Source organism: Triturus cristatus, chromosome 3_1 (assembly GCF_964204655.1).
Source record: "Triturus cristatus chromosome 3_1, aTriCri1.1, whole genome shotgun sequence".
Lineage (NCBI taxonomy): Eukaryota > Metazoa > Chordata > Amphibia > Caudata > Salamandridae > Triturus > Triturus cristatus.
This window is the reverse complement of record NC_140583.1, coordinates 331923661-331941111: the sequence shown is the minus strand read 5'-3', so window position 1 is coordinate 331941111 and position 17451 is coordinate 331923661. Positions and strand designations below refer to the sequence as shown.

The window sequence follows — 17451 nt, the reverse complement described above, 5'->3', positions numbered from 1 at the left end:
CTGAAGGCAGAGAGGCCTTTGCCTAGTCCAAACCAGTTCTGGTCAGTCTTGGAGCACTTTGTTTACAGGACTCCTTCTTTCCTTTGACAGTGTGGGCCAGGGACATCAGACGCACCACAGGAGGTGGAGCCAGCATTCTGGAAGGCAGGCACAGCCCTATTCAGGTCCCAGGTGCAACTCCTCCCACCACTCTACATGCAGATCTCTCTATTCAGCCTTGTGCTGACTCACCCTGTCTCCTGGAATCCCCCAGCCCCTGTCACTCAAACTCCAGACAAGGAATACACAACCTAGCAGAGGCAGGCTTGGATAGTTAGGCAAGAAAATACCTACTCTCTAAAAGTGGTATTTTCAAACACAGAATGTTAAAACCAACATCACTAAAAGATGTATTTTATCATTCTGAGTTCAGGCATACTAAATTCGAATTTATACCATGTTTCCTGGGTCAGTTAGGATTATAAGGTGTTATAATAAAACTGGCCATTCTGGCCCATGGGGGAACAGGTAGCCTTGCAATAGTGAAAAACAAAAATGTCTGTAATTCACTATTAGGACTTGCCACACACACCAGGGCATGTCCTACCTTTTACTCACAATGCACCCTGCCCTTGGGCCTACCTTAGGGGTGTCTGATATGAAGAGAAGGGAAGGTTTAGAGACTGGAAAGTAGGTCTACGTGGCCGCCAACATGGCAGTCACAGACTGCACACAGGCTCTACAATGGCAGGCCTGAGACACACTTTACAAGCTGCTTCTGGGGGTGGCACAACCAGTGCTGCAAGCCCACCTGAAGCATTTGATCTACAAGCCCTGGTCACACGCAGTGCACCAAACTAGGGTCTGACAAGTAAACCAAATAAGCCAATCATGGAGTCACTAATCCATACATCAATTTACCATAGGGAGCACTTTCACTGTGGCACTGGATAGCAGTGGCACAGTGCCCAAAGCATCTAAAACCAGCAAAAACATCAGAGGCAACAGCAAAAAATGGAAGGGAGCCCTACGCCAATGGTTCCAGATCTAACACGTGTCCCCTCCAGCTGAAATGTGGGGAGAACTACCAGACCAACAGCATTGGAGTTTTCTGTACCAGGGCGGTGTTCCACCATGAAGTCCATCCCCTGTAGGGAAATGAACCACCTCAACAGCTTTGGATTCTCACCCCTCATCTGCATCAACCATCTGAGGGGCCTGTGGTCTGTCTGAACCCGGAAGTGAGTCCCACACAGGTATGGTCTCAACTTCTTCAGTGCTCAGACCACAGCAAATGTCTCCCGCTCAATCGCACTCCACCTCTGTTCCCGTGGAAGTAACCTCCTACTGATGAAGGCTACGGGTTGATCTAGGCCCTCCTCATTCATCTGTGACAAAACAGCCCCCACACCATGCCTGAAGCGTCTGTCTGAACGATAAACTCCTTTGAGAAGTTGGGTGCCAGGAGCATGGGCGCCGTGCACATGGCAGTCTTCAGGGCATCAAAAGCTTTCTGACAGATGTCAGTCCAAATCACTCTCTTGGCCTGCTTCCTGGAAGTCAGCTCGTTCAAGGGGGCAACGATGCTGCCATACCCCTTGACAAACCTCCTGTAATAACCAGTGAGTCATAAAAAGGCTCTCACCTCTGTCTCGGTCTTGGTGGGTTCCCAAGCCAGGATGGTCTCAATCTTGGGCTGTAGGGGCGCCACCTGGCCGCTTCCAACTTTGTGTCCCAAGTACGCATCGGAACCCTGCCCGATCTGGCACTTACTCGCCTTGATCGTGAGGCCTGCTCTCTGCAGCACCATCAACACTTCCCAGAGGTGGCGCAGATGTTCTTCCCAACTGGCGCTGAACACTGCAATGTCATCCAGGTAGGTGGCACTGAACTCTTCCAGTCCAGCCAACGCCTGGTTGACCAACCTCTGAAAGGTGGCAGGGGCATTCTTCATCCCAAAGGGCATAACCCGCAACTGGTAGTGCCCATCTGGTGTGGAGAATGCTGATCTCTATCTTGCCCCATCAGTCAAGGCGATCTGCCAGTACCCGGACGTTAAGTCAAACGTGCTGATGTAGCTTGCAGCCCCTAACCGACCGATGAACTCATCAGCTCTGGGGATGGGGTGCACGTCAGTCCTGGTGACTGAATTGAGTCCTCGGTAGTCCACGCAGAACGGCAGTTCTGGCATGACACCTGGTGCCACAAACTTTGGGACCAAGACCACTGGGCTGGCCCAAGGACTGTTGGAGGACTCAATCACCCCTAACGCAAGCATCTTGGAGACCTCCTCCTTGATGCAAGCTCTCACCCTGTCAGTTACCCTGTAAGTTTTGTGCTTAACAGGAGGACTGTCTCCAGTGTGCACATCATGGATGCCCCTATCAGTGACACTGGGAATCCGGGAGAACATTTCAGAAAACTGTCCCAGCAGCTGGTGACAGTCATTCTGTTGCTCCGGGGTCAGGGTGGAAGAAAGGTTTACACCATCCACTGACCCATCTTGCTATGTCGCAGACAGGAGGTCAGGAAGAGGCTCAGTCTTTCAAGCATCTGTCGCTAAGAGCGTGCCCACTTCGGGCCTCTCTAAGTGGGGCTTCAAGCGGTTGACATTTAGGACCCGCAAAGGGTTCCTTGGAGACCGCAAGTCCACCAAGTAGGTGACAGGACTCTTGCGCTCCACCACCTCAAATGGTCCGGTCCACTTATCCTGGAGCGCACAGGGCTCCACTGGGGCCATGACCCACACTTTCTGACCAGGCTGAGTCTCAACCAGAGTGGCATTCTGGTCGTACCACCGCTTCTTCTCCTCCTGGCTGGCTTCCAGATTCACCTCAGCGAGTTGTCTGAATTGCCTACTCTGGTTCCTGAAGGCCAGAATGTAACTATAAACATCCTGGGAAGGCTTCCTGGGAGATTGCTCTCAGCCTTCCTTGACCAGACTCAGAGGTCCTCTCACTGGGTGGCCATACAGAAGTTCAAAGGGGCTGAACCTTAGGGACTTCTGTGGCACCTCACGGTAAGCAAAGAGAAGGCATGGTAAGATGATGTCCCACTTATGCCTCATGGGTTCCTCAAGACCCATAATCATGCCTTTGAGGGTCCTGATGAACCTTTCAACCAGCCCATTACCTTGGGGGTGGTAAGGAGTGGTGAACTTGTACATTACACCTCACTCCTGCCACAGGGACTTCATATACTTGGAAATGAAGTTTGTACCTCGGTCAGACACCACCTCTCTGGGGAACCCCACACAGGAGAAAATCCCCATCAGTGCCCGTTCCACCACGGGGGCCGTCACTGTCCTGAGCGGGATGGCTTCCGGGTACCGGTTGGCATGGTCCACCAAGACCAGGATGAACCTGTTGCCCATGGCTGTCTTGGGGTCCAGTGGCCCCACAATGTCAATACCCACCCGTTCAAAGGGGATGCTGACCACAGGGAATGGCAGGAGAGGAGCCTTTTGCTTCTTCCCACTCTTTCCACTTGCCTGGCAAGTCTGACAGGTCCTGTAATGAGTATCCGAACTCTTACGCACTTGGGGCCAATAAAAGTGGGTGTCAAGCCTTTCAAAGGTCTTGTCCTGCCCCAAATGTCCTGCTAACGGCACATCATGAGCCAGTCCCAGTAGGAAGGATCTGAAGAGCTGGGGTACCACCAGCACACGGGCTGACCCAGGCTCAGCAACCTTAGGCTCACTATACAGGAGACCATTCTCCCAGTAGATCCAATGTGGCCCGGATTGATCACCTGCTGCCTGGTTTGCCGCCTGTTGCCGCAAACCCAGAAGAGAAGGGCACTTGTTCTGGTCCTCACAGAACTCTTCCCTGGAGGGTCCTCCTTCCTGCTGCCAATGGGTCAGCTCAGGCAGGTCCCCCAGTTCAGCTACCTGTTCCCCTGTAGGTTCCAGGGCATCCCCCTCAGTGTCTGCCTCCTGCAGGACCGTGGGAACTGTGGGGGTGGGTTTCCAGTGCCCCCCAGCATCTAATCTTCAAGGCAGGTACCTGGGCCACTCTTTCAGGCTTCAGGTTCTCTTGAACACCCTTACTGGCTGCCATAGACCGAGTGGTCACGCGTGCCCACTCAGGCAGACCCAACATCTCCAAATGAGCACTTCGCTTCACCTTAGCCCAAGGGGAGCTCTCCAAATCGTTACCCAACAGACAATCAACAGGCGTGGCTGGCCACACAGCTACTTGAAGAGTCCCTGAGACCCCCCCCCCCCCCACTGAAAGGGAACCTGAGCTACCTTGCAGTGGCTCTCTGTGTTGTCAGCGGCAACAACTGGGTAAAATGTGTTGGGGACAACCTGCTCCTCCGACACAAGCCGACAACTGACAGCTGTCACATTGGCTCTAGTGTCTCTCAGAGCATCCACCCTTTGGCCATTGATGGTCACCCACTGCCTGTACTTCTTAGTGTTATCATGCAGCTGGGTCCTGGGGACCACCTCACAGTCTCCTAAAGAGACTAGGGACATCTCTGCGGGACCCCACCCACCTTGGGCACCCATCTCCTCCCACAGGGCTACACTAGCCAGCTGCCAGGGCGCTGCACCAGTGGGTGCTGTCTTTCCAAACTGGGGACATGTAGGATCCCATGAACCGTGCCCCGCTAGGCCACACTTAAAACAAGTCAGGGGCCCTCTTTGAATAGGTTTACCTGTCAGGGCCCCTTGCTTCTTTTCAGGGTGAGGCTGGTAACCTTTCCCTCGGTTCCCTTGGGAATTACTTTGAGGCCCTTTCTTTAACTCCTTCTGTTTACCCTTGTCCCCCTTCCCCCACTCTTCTGCTGGGGACCCTGCCCACCCATGGCGAAGTCTCTCACGTGACTATTGTGGATCCGGGTGCTCACCCAGCGGTCCGCTTCCTCAGCAAGCTTCCTAGGGTTAGTCAGCCTACTATCAATCAGATGCTGGCGTAGCTCTGGAAAACAATTACTTCAATCAGGAGATTTGTAGAGCGCACTACTCACCCGTGAGGGTCTCAAGTCGCTGGGGGAGGGGGTGCTGCTACTGCTCGAAAAGCCAGATTTTGAGTAGCCTCCTGAAGGTTAGTAGGTCTTGGGTCTGCTGTAGGAGGATGGGGGGGCGTGTTCCAGGTCTTGGCAGCGAGGTAGGTGAATGATCTGCCTCCGGAGGTCGGTCTTAGGATGCGGGGGATGGTAGCAAGGGCGCGGGTGTCGGAGCGGAGCTGGCGTTTCGGAGTGTGGAAGGTGAGTCGTCTGTTGAGGTATGCTGGTCTGGTGTCGTGGAGTGCCTTGTGTGCGTGGGTGAGGAGCTTGAAGGTGATCCTCTTGTTGACGGGCAGCCAGTGCAGGTCTCTCAGATAGGGTGTGATGTGGCTGTGTCGAGGGATGTCAAGGATCTGGCAGGCATAGGCGTTCTGTATGCGTTGCAGTCGTTTCAGCAGTTTGGCTCGGGCTCCAGCGTAGAGGGCGTTTCCGTAGTTCAGCCTGCTGCTGGCGAGGGCCTGGGTTAGCATTCTTCTTGTGTCGGTGGGGATCCACCTGTAGATCTTGCGGAGCATGCGGAGGGTGTTGAAGCAGGAGGATGAGACGGCGTTGACTTGCTTGGTCATGGGGTGCGTTGAGTCGAGGATTAACCCCAGGTTGTGTGCGTGGTCGGTGGGTGTCGGTGCTGCTCCCAGGGCGGTCGGCCACCAGGAGCCGTCCCAGGCTGAGGGGGTGGAGCCTAGGATGAGGACCTCCGTCTTGTCCGAGTTCAGCTTCAGACGGCTGTTCTTGATCCGTTCGGCGACGGCTTTCATTCTTTCGTGGAGGTTGGTTTTGGCGGTGAGGGTGTCCCTGGTGAGGGAGAGGATCAGCTGTGTCTCGTCGGCGTAGGAGATGATGTTGAGGTTGTGAAGTCTGGCGACGTGGGCGAGCGGGGCCATGTAGATGTTGAACAATGTCGGGCTGAGGGATGATCCTTGGGGCACGCCGCAGATGATCCTGGAGGCTTTGGAACGGAAAGGGGGGAGGCGGACGCTCTGGGTTCTGCCTTGTCTCGGATCCCTGCGTTGTGGAGGCGTGTGCATAGGGTGCGGTGGCAGACCGTGTCGAAGGCGGCTAGTAGGTCCAGGAGTATGAGGGACGCGGTTTCGCCATTGTCCAGCAGGGCCCTGATGTCATCGGTGGCAGCGATGAAGGCAGTTTTGGTGCTGTGGTTGCTGCGGAACCCGGACTGGGACGTGTCCAAGATGTTGTTCTCATCGAGGTAGCAGGTCAGCTATTTGTTAACGGTTTTCTCGATGACCTTCACCAGGAACGGGAGCAGGGAGATGGGCCTGAAGTTCTTGAGGTCCCTCGGATCTGCCTTGGGTTTCGTGAGCAAGGCGTTGATCTCGGCGTGCTTCCAGCTCTCCGGGAAGGTAGCGGTCTCGAAGGAGATGTTGATGGCCTTGCGGAGATGGGGTGCGATGGTTGCGCTGGATTTGTTGAAGATGTGGTGTGGGCACGGGTCTGACGGGGAGCCGGAGTGGATGGTGTTCATGAATATGATGGTGTCGTCGTCGTTGGTCCAGGTGAGCAGGGGGTCGCTGTGGGTGGTGGCCGTGAGGTCTGAGGTGTCATTGGCTGTCGTGGTGGTCTGGTTGTCGAAGCTGTTGTGGATGTCTGCGATCTTGCGATGGAAGAAGGTGGCAAGGGTGTTGCACAGGTCTTGCGAGGGTGGGATGTCGTTGGTGTTGGAGTTGGGGTTGGACAGTTCCTTCACAATGTTGAAGAGCTCTTTGCTGTTGTGTGCGTTGTTGTCGAGGCGGTCCTTGAAGGAGGTCCTTTTGGCGGATCTGATGAGGTGATGGTGTTGACCCATGGCGTTCTTGTGGGCTGCATGGCTCTCCGGTGTCTGTTCGGGGTGCCGTTTCTTCTCTAGTTTTCGGCAGGTTTGTTTGGAGGTCTGGAGGTCCGCGGACAACCAGCTGGCATTCTTGTTGGTGTGTCTGTTGAAGGGTTTCTTGATCGGGGCGAGAGTGTTTGACGCAGTCGTCGATCCAGCGCCTGAGGTTGCTGGCGGCGGCGTCTGGGTCGGCGGGTGGGCTTCGTGCGAGGGCGGTGTTTAGCTGGTCATCAGTGATTTTGCTCCAGCTGCGGCGGAGGGTATGTTTGGTGCGGAGGTGCGTGGTGGGTTTCCGGAAGGTGAAGGGGATGCATTGATGGTCGGTCCAGTGGAGTTCGTGGTGTGGCTGAAGGAGACGTGGGAGCTTGCGGAGAAGATGGGGACCAGCGTGTGGCCGGCGGAGTGTGTGGGCGTTGTGACGAGCTGTCTGAGTCCGAGGTTGGCGATCAGGGTGGTGGAGTTGGTGGTGTCTCGAGGTGGAAGTTCAGGTCTCCGAGGAGGATGTAGTCCGTGGAGGCGAGGGCGTGCATGCTGACTAAGTAGTCGATGGTGTCGCTGAACTGAGGCAAGAGTCCGGGGGGGTCTGTCGATCACAGTTCCTCTGAGGGTGGTGTTGGAATCAGTGTGGATCTGGAAGTGCAGGTGTACTGCGGTGCTGAGGGTGTCGTCTGAGTTGGTCGAGACCTTGAGGGTGGACTTGTGGATGATGGCAATTCCACCTCCTACCTCATTGGTGCAGTCTCTGCGGGTGATCTTGTAGCTGTCCGGGATGGCTATGGCGATGTTGGGTACCGAGGAGTCGTTCATCCAGGTCTCTGTCAGGAAGGCGACGTCCAGGGAGGATGTGTCAAGCAGGTCCCAGAGTTCGACGGCGTATTTGCTTGCGGAGCAGGTGTTCAGGAGTAGGCATCTGAGGTGGTTGCGTCCTGTCCTGGTGGGCGGGTCGGCGGCTCGGAGGCTGGTGAAGCTGCAGCTCTGGCAGGAGAAGGGTCCTTTGGTGCGCTTCGGGGCAGCCAGGAAGCAGGCGTGTGGTCGTCTGGTGTTGAGTGCGTGGAGGGTGCTGGCATCGAAGCAGTGACGGGCGTTCGTGGGGGTCAGGGGGTGTGGTGCTGGGCACGGACGGGCTTGCCTTTGGCACGCATTTGGCTCAGCCATGCAGTGGCCACCATTATAAGGGGAGGTGGGAGGGACGAGCAGCTAGGAGGCGGGAGCTGAGACGATGAAATGGGACGAGCAGGGGGGCGGGGACGCAGCGGCGGGAAAACAAGCGAAAAACCAGGGGCACAGAGCAAAGGGAAACAAAAAATGCAAATATCAAGGAAGCAATATAGTGACCAAAGTACAATATACAAACCAGGGGCACAGAAAAAAAGGGAGACAACAACAGTTATCAGGAAACAATACAATGATGGCAAGATACAACTGAGGCACAGGGGCCTCGAACCTATGGCGGAGGCAGCGAGCAGAGGGACACGGGCACACAGGTGGTGCTGTGCGGCATGGGGGAGCTACCTACCTGTAATCAGGGTCACTTGACAAGTTAAATCAAAGAGCGCCTCAAAAATATTCACTTTGCTACCCTTCACCCAACCATCCAATGCTCTGCAGAAAAAAGTGACCTATTCTACCCAAGTACTGCAACTCCTGAAACTCTGCCTATACAGTTCAGGGGTTAACCCATACCTGGACATCAATGCATCTTTCATGTGGCTATAAGAATTGTGGACTTCAGAGAGCAAGTTCAACAAGGTATCCCGCCCCTCACTAAGGAACCACCCCCACAACCCTGCTCCCCAATCCTTTTTAGGGACCCGATGGGAGGACATGGCTACCTCATAGGCCTTGAACCATTGCCCAATGTCATCATTGTTATAAAACTCTTTCACCACATCCTAAGAGATATACACTCTTGCCTCTACAGGCACGGATGGTGTGCTGCCACCAGAGGGAGTAATCTCTAAGCTCCTCGCTTTCAATTCCAACTCCCTCAAACTTCTCTCATGCTTCATTTGCATCCTCTTTTCCTCTAGGGCCAATTTCTCATTCTCTAACTACCCATTCAACTTGAGCTTGGTCAGCTCCATCTCATGCATCCTACTCTTCTCCCTCTCCTCTAGCTCCTCTGAGGAGAGGCCCTTGGCAGAAACACTGCTACCTGTTGGGGAAGTTGCTCTCTTCCCCCCCCCGGACCCAACGGCCCTTCCAGCTGCTCCTCTGCATCTTCAGGCCCCTCCACATGCTCAGGGGTGCTCCTTTCTTCCACCCAGGCCCTCAGCGCCTTCTAGAACTCATCCTTCTTGGAGAGACCGGTCAAAGCAACTTTAAATCTCCTGCAGAAGTGCTTTAGCTGTTTCACATTGTAGCTTTCTAGTTTCTCCTCTTCAAAATCAACAGATGCGGTGGATGCTGCTTTACTCATGATGACTAAACTTGGCAGTAATAGAGAGAGAGAAACTTGTTTATTTAGACCATAGTCTTTAAACAATACACAAAACACAATAAGGATCCAACTGGTAACAATATAAGTTCTATAGCAAAATAAGTTGCCATTAAAATATATTTAAAAACAAGGTACCATCCTCATACAATCATAATTCATTAAACGAAATTTATAAAAACAACTAAATCCCAAGAACTCTTTTCAGTGGGAGAACACTAAAATACATTTAAAATCAATGCCCCTCCTTTAATTTCTCCCTTACGAAATCTTTTGTTGCTTTCAAAAATGTTCCCATTGCAATGTCTAAGAATGGCATTTCCGTAAGTAAACAAACCGCTTGGGCACGAGAGCTTACCTCGTGTTTCAAGAATAAGGGACGTAAAAACAATTTCTGTATATCTAAAACCAAGGTACAATCAAGCAATATGTGCAAAATGTCATTTCTTATTCCTAACCCACATTTACAAATACCATCTGTTTGAATCAATGCTACCTTTATTTTTTCTTCCGTCTTCCAGAGATTAATACCAACTCGGGCCCTTAAAATTTCATATCTCAACCCTTGATTGGGCAAGATATCCAAGTACGGGAACCAAGCTTCATTTACTCATGAGCTTTTTAGCCACTGAACTGATTTTTTCACTGCCATATATTCAAAGTCCAATGATTTTGAATATATCGGCCCTTGCTCTATAAGCATTCTCTTTGTGAAATCAACTTCCAGGGCTTGTAGCGAGAGGCTCACCTTAACCCCTTGCATGCTTCTGACGGAACCACTCCGTCATGAGCCACGGGCACCGTGTGCTCATGACGGAGTGGTTCCGTCATGCTGCGGCCGTTGGCAGCCGCTCCTCCCACGCGGCGCTGTTTCCCCGCCTGTGCGGGCGATTAGCGCAAGTGGGTGGAGTAGTGACGGAACCACGCCGTCATGAGCACAGCTCGCCCGTGACTCATGACGGCGTGGTTCTGTCATGAGCATGGCGGTGCCGCAAACCCCCCAAACCCTCCCAGCGCTGCGGCGGAATTCGCGCCGCAGCGAAGGGGTTAAGGCGCCCTGCTATTTTCTAGAGATTACCTCTTACATCCTTTGCCCATTTAAGGTTACTTGATTGAATCTCCTCTTTGCACCACTGTGTGAACTTTTGCACACCACCTGGATCCTGGCGTTTCCAGAATCGTACCAAAGACATTCGGATTTGAACGCTCCATGCTGTTAAACCTAACTCCATTCTGCTAGCTTGGATCATTGTGCAGCTTGGTAACGACAATAGCATTTTAAAGATCTTTCCTTCTTCACGATTCCACCCTCATTTGCCACTCAAGTAAAGGACTTCTGCCCCATACAATACTTGCGGGGGGATCATTGCTTCAAATGCTTTTAACATAGGTTTATGTGACATATCACCATATTCTTTATTACATTTTTTTAGTCCACAGACTGACGAGAAAGCTTTCGGTTTTTGAGCCTCCAGGTGAGTGCGCCATTTTAGCGCACTATCAAATCAGAGGCCCAGGTATCTATATTCTTTAACTACCTCCAATTTGTCTTGACCTAGAAATCAGCTAAAATTCTTACCTCTCTTCCCAAAGCATAGAACCTTTTGTTTTTTCCATGTTTACGGTTAAAAACTTTTTATCACAATAACTCTTAAAAATATTTAATTTCCTTTGGATTCCTATCTCTGTTTGCTCAAGTTTCACAAGATCATCTGCATATAGAAGACAAGACACTTTATTTCTGCTCATTCTGGGGCTTGCGCTTCTTTCTACTTCTAATACCGCAGGGAGGTCTGCTAAGAAGATTGCAAATAGCAAAGGGGCCAATACGCACCCCTGTCTGAGACCATTCCCTACAGTTATCTTATGCGTCAATGACACTTGTGTGTCTCTAATTACCTGGGCCCAGTTCCCTCTATGTAACTCTTTTAGGATCATCAATATGCCGTCCGGGATTCCATATTTTTTCAAATCTTCCCAGAGGCAATTGCGATCCACAGTCAAAAGCTGCCCGAAAATCGACAAAGCAGCAATACAGCTTTCCATTTTGCTCTATCGATTTCTGTGCCAAAGCCCATAGAGCAAAGCAGTGATCTATGGTGGAATGTCCTTCTTTAAACCCCCCCCTGTTCTACTGGGACAATTGATCCCTGAGCTGCCCAGACGTTATGTTCTGTCTCTACTTCTTGTTTGGGTACTAACCTAATCCCTTCTTTTAAGATCTCTCTCTCTCTGCCTTCTGTATTGCTATCTTTACCAAGTCAGAATAAACTTGTACCCTGGTCAGTTCTTTTCCATCGGTAGTTGAATGAAAGTCCACCTGTCAGAGGTCTTTAGATCCTATTCCTTTCAAACTAGGACAAAGGGTGAATGAATTAAGGAGATGGGACCTATTTAAAAACGACCTCTTCTTTGTGTTTTTACCACCCCTTCCCATTTTCACCTGTTCGAAATATAGCCACCTATTCCCTTTGTCCTCCGATCCTACCGATATGGGCACCCTAAGAGTCTGTCAGGTATTATTTCTATCCCCTTCCTCTAATTTGTTTAACAAATATGACCTCTCTTTGGGGGTTGTAGTTATACCAGGTTTTCTAACTGTATTAGATGCTATATGCTTTATATACTTTGACTTCTCCTGGTAAAATTGTTTACTACTATGAATCCCCTTTGTTAGTGATTTCCGTTCGTACTTTTCTCACTCTTTCTCTCTGGGTTTTAAAAGGTTTTAATTTTTGCTTTTGTTTGGCTAGTCCTAATAGTTTCTCCATTTCCCTCCTTTTTTCCACAACTCTTCCATTACCCTTTTTTGAACACTTCTTCCTACTGGTCTCCCCCATTTTATTAAACCATATCTAGAATAGTCTCCCCTTCTTTTTACCAACATCGGCCATCTCGAAATATAAACTTCGTTGTTGGCAGTTGGGGGTACTGCGTTCCCAGCCTCCTCCCCCACCACAACCGGGGCAGGAGGCAGGGGGTCAGGGACTGGTCTTACCATTAGAGGCATTTGGCCCCTAATACCTTGTAACTCCCCCTCAATCTTAGAGAGATGCAAATTCTGTGTTTTTAAAATGTCATGATTTAGTATTGTGACTTCTAGGAGCCCCTGCAGTGATTTTTGCAGCATTATCATTAGTTCCAACATTGAGGAGTCCGGTGTTACTGAGGATTCCAAATTAAGCTCCGAAGAATGATTACAGCCTTTACTGCCCCTGAACACTGGATTCAGGTCACCATACAGTCCTTGTCTTTCCATTCCCTTTGGGCTTGCATCCGAGTCCGGGACTTCTTCCTCATCTTGCCTTAGATCCCTGCTATTTGTTTCCTGGGTGGCCTAGAATATACACACTGTGATAACCTCGGAGATGAGGATAATCGTGGTGACGTTATTAGTCCCTTATGACCTATTAAGGACTGTAGGGATTTGTTGGCCAAGTTGGCAGAAGCCGTCATATGCTCATCAAAAATTAGGGAGGAATCCCCTTTCCATGATTCCTCCCCTACTATTTCTACATCAGCAGCTAGCGACTTTGCGGGTGAAAAGACCCTTTTAAAATGCTTCCCCATAAAGTCTTTCAGAGAGTTTGATGCTGTGTACCCCCTTGCGACTCACTTGCGATGACACCTTAGAAACTTTACAAGCTGCTTCTGTGGGTGGCACTACCAGTGCTGCAAGCCCACCAGCAGCATCTGATTTACAAGCCCTGGGCACACGCAGTGCACCATACTAGTGTCTGACAAGTAAACCAAGTAAGCCAATCATGGAGTCACTAATTCATACATCAATTTACCATAGGGAGCACTTGCACTGTGGCACTGGATAGCAGTGGCACAGTGCCCAAAGCATCTAAAACCAGCAAAAACATCAGAGGCAACAGCAAAGAATGAAAGGGAGACCCACACCAATGGTGCCAGGTCGAACAATCCAAATCCGAGGGTGCGGAAGCGTTGAAAAAAAAAAAAAAGAAAACTGACATTTGCATTCCGGGGTGATGCCTATATACATATACAACTCTTTGCCGTCACTTCCTGAGGCAGTAAGCTGGTGATGGTGCCACCTATTTGCACGCTGAACAATTGCTGGAAAAGTTCAGGATGCAATCGGCCTCCCTGGGGAAATTCAGTAGGTGAGGAATCTTCTGTGAGAGTATCCATCCGATAGAATGCTACCAAAAGTCAGTAACTTGTTCTTCTGAAAACAGTGTCTGGCCTTCTGCACTATAAAGCTTCCTCTTAGTGGGTATTCCAGTCTCCTATACACATTTCTGTCTCTGGTGAAACAGGTCCTGAAGAAAGTCAGACCGGGCCCGAGCACAGCTGATCCTGGTGGTTCCTCTGAGGCAAGGAGGTCTGGTACTCCAAACTGCTTAACCTCAGCATCTGCCCTCCTCTTTGGCTTTCTCTTTGGGAGGATCTGCTGACCTAGTAAAGGGGCTGAGTACTACATCCTGTCCTCTACAATCTACTCCTCCATTTGTGGAGATTGAGTGAAATCAGCTTAGAAGTTTAGATTTTCTCTCTTTAGTGGTGGATGTCGTTTTTTGCTGCTTATTTCTACAATGTCGATCTACTTAGACCATTTGTCCAAGTTAGTTGAATGGTGCAAAGAGAAGCAGTTTGCCCTTTTACAGGTTACGGTTTTTGCTGTCTTTTTTGCTTGTATTATCATTGGCCTGACCGGTCCTTGCTGTGGGTACTGTTAAAGGTTACATGTTGGCCACTTTCAGTCTTTCCTGCCTAATGATCTCTATTTATTCATTTCCCCTGTTGTGATATTGACTTCACATGTGTTCCTCACTACCCTCTTCAATATGCCTGAGTGGGACTGAATTTAGTCCTCACTTTCCTGATGTATGCTCTTTTTGAGCCTCGGTGTAGTTGTATTTGTCATCGCAGTCACTTCTGTATGTTGCATCAGTGAGCTTTAGGCATTGTTTTTCTGACCTCCGTGCACTGGCAAGCTGATGCTAAGGGCTATTGCATCCTTTCTTCTGAAAGCGACCTCACCCTTCCACATGGGACCATCCATTATGCTTTATGGGTTCTCCTCTCTGAGCGGAGGAGACGAGGCTACACCTCTAGGATCTTCAGTAGACCCTTTGCCTCTACACTGATTAAGCAGTAGCAGGTGGGTGATCAACTCTTTATTGGATTCCTTGGTGCAAACAAGGGAAAGTAATTTTGAAAGCTGACATTATCGTGGTGGAATAGACATACTTTTACTAGGCAGTACTCTATTTTAATTATCATATCAGGGGAGGTTCTTTATGCCTGCTTGTTCCTAAAGGAGTTCCTGGAGTTCACTCTGCTCAACGCACTCACCTCCTTAGACGGGGCATTATTTTTCTATTAATTCTCGTAATGAGTCATAGGCAGTTAGAAGTAAACATTGGAAGAAAAAAGTTACTTACCTTTGGTAACACCTTTCTGGTTGATATTCCATCTAACCGCAGATTCCTCACTGCCCACCGTCATTCTATGGAGTGGATATTTGGAAGTTAATAAGTTAGATTGACATAGGTCAGTGTTCTCAATCTGTCAGTCACTCTCTGCATCTGTTGAGGCGGAATCACTAATGAATAAACTGACGTCAGCTCGCCTGGTGGTGAATGTATGTGGGCTCCATATCATTATGTTCAGGGGTGGGTCGATTTTGATTTTTTGATATTGCTGGGTCCCATTTGGCACCTGGGGAAATCCACTAGCTGAGGAAGTGGAGGTGGAGAAGTGTGGCACAATGATTAGAGCGGCAGACCCTGATGCAGAGGTCTAGCCCGGGACCAGGGTCTTGGGCTCAAAAATTCCACGGACCTGATAATTCTCGCCTCGGTGCCTATTCCAATCATGGAGTCCCACTCTGCAACTCTGGGCAATAGCTTGCTTAATCTCCACAACGGCCCCCACAACGCTAAGGATGCCTGGCCTCCACCTTGGGGGTGCCCAGGAGTGGACGCCTCACAGGGAAAGCCAGGTTGGGTTCCACAGCGGTATTCGTACAAGCGCCTTGAGACCCTTGCGGGTGAGTAGTGCGCTATACAAGTATCAAATTTACATTTATTTACATTTAATTTGCAAGAAGATAAGAATATCTAACATAGAGAAGGGTACTAAAGCCAAGTACCTAATTCTTTTAAGACAATGTTCTACTTAGTTCCTTAAAGCGGCTCATATTTATATACACTGAAGATGCAGGAATTGGGTTTCCTTGAGCTAAGCTTCCTGGTGCTTATTCAGAGCCATTTGCCTTGATTATTTAGCGAAAACTAGTCTGTCAGTAACTGCGAAGGACCGAGAGAAAAAGGTACTTTTTGCTAACTGGTTTAAAGGGACGCCGATTAGGGCAGGGGGGTTGGATAGTGCCCACACTGACCCATCACAAGACATAGTTGGATTATTTTGGTCTATGGGTAAAGGTAAAATGTAGTGTACACTTTGAAGTGCTTGAAAATCCGGTAGACTCGTAGCATTGCAACAAAATCCAAACTAAGTCTAGTGAGTGAGTCCCATTTTCAAAGCATCATTGATTATCTATGTACAGCGGTCCCAAGCAAGGGTGTTGGAGTAGTTTGCTAATTGTTCCCAAGAGAATAGTGGCTTGCTATTGGTTTGGTTGAATACGCAACTACTCTGTTCCAAAGTCATTACGCACACTGGGTTTTTTAATCAAGAAATTGGCCACATAGTCGGCCTTTTGTTGGGTCACCATGTACCCTGCCCTTGTTTAGTAGCCCAGCCTTGCATAAGCCCCACATACTCTTGTTTGGGCCTCCCCGCATAGTACCTGGCTGGGTTCCATAGTCTGCTAATAGCTAGGTCTCCTGCAGCGTGCTCTTGCCCTTGGCTGGGCCTCCCTAGCCTGCGCTTGACTGGGCCAGACACCCTCAGCCTGCCCTGTGCTAGACACCCTCAATCTGCACTTGGGGAAATAACCTCAGCCTTCTCATGGTCAGGTTCCCTCAGCATACGCTTTGCTTAATGGCTGTCAGCCACACTTGGCTGGGAACCAGTCACTGACATTTGATCGTGTACATTTCTTGCGTCATCCTTTGGGCTTTCCAGATTACTGTATTAACTGTTAATATTTCCCCTTTGCCGCGTCTATAATACTGTTATTCACAGCTTACAATGAAGAAATATAAAGCTAGTGTACTCTTGTATCACCCCAGTAACTTTCACTCTTCTCCGACTGTACAAGTCCTATTTTGTACTTTATTTCATGCTTCTTACAAATTTCTTTCATTCACTGTGTGTTCCTTTACCCTGCTTTGCAGCTACTAGCCTTTTCAGGAACTGAAAATGTATATTAAAACCGATCCTTCTTGTATGATGTGGCTCAAAAGAATGTTTTTCTTGCATATGCCCGTACTCCTACAGATTTGAAGCACTTGTACAGCGTTTCGAAGCCCCTGATTCAAGGAACCGCTGGGACAGTCCTATATTCACTCTGCAGAAAGATGATACGCTGCCTTTTGAAGACATTTGTGATGCCATTTTCCACAGGAAGGCCCCTCCTCCCAACCAGTCAACACAAACAGTACGTGGATTGACCACTTTAAATTTACAATTTTAAAATATTTATAGATGCAAATAATTCTAATATTTTGTATTTTGCGCAGCAACCACTTTCATCCACAAATTTCTTGCACGAGCTGGACAAAATTACGCGAGATGTTGTGACAGTAAGTATTGACTTACTATTTATTTAAAGTACTTCGCTAAATCTACTTCGAGGGATTGTATGTGCAAATAATTTAGCTAAGAAAAGGTGGTCTAAATGTTGTTGATAATGATGTTCTAGATAATGACCTTCGCTCACATCATGCATTTAGATTGATGAGTTTTCAAGAGCAGTATACTTTTCTTGTATAGCAGGAAGGAAGTTTGTGTCCCTAAAGGACCAACTATTTCAAATGGCCTCTCTCTCAAACAATGTGAGGAGCTCTGGTGCTTAGTAGAAGATCGTGCACTTTAATGTTCTGATTGCTCCTGGATGTTGCTCTTCTGGTATCTCCTTTTCTTAGTTTATGCTGGGTTCCCAGGCTCAGTGCCTTTGCTTAGGGATTAGTCTAGGCACTTTTATAAGTGGCATTCTAGTACTAAGTGCTAGGTGGAGAATCCTGTATTATTTTCCTGTGTCAGTGGTAAGGACAAGGGCACCTTTCATATTAATTCTTAAAATCATTTCCAGTGTGGG

At 49.4% G+C, this 17451-nt stretch overlaps 1 protein-coding gene across 2 annotated transcripts in view; it reads left to right on the top strand.

Annotated features, from left to right (window-relative positions):
* KTI12 (KTI12 chromatin associated homolog) overlaps window positions 1-17451 on the top strand; it is a 427307-nt gene that overhangs the window by 360559 nt on the left and 49297 nt on the right. For both annotated transcript variants that reach the window (XM_085644050.1, XM_085644051.1), the window contains exons 6-7: window positions 16632-16791; window positions 16874-16936. In XM_085644050.1, coding sequence (XP_085500176.1) covers window positions 16632-16791; window positions 16874-16936 — 223 coding nt within the window. The remainder of the gene's footprint in view (window positions 1-16631; window positions 16792-16873; window positions 16937-17451) is intronic.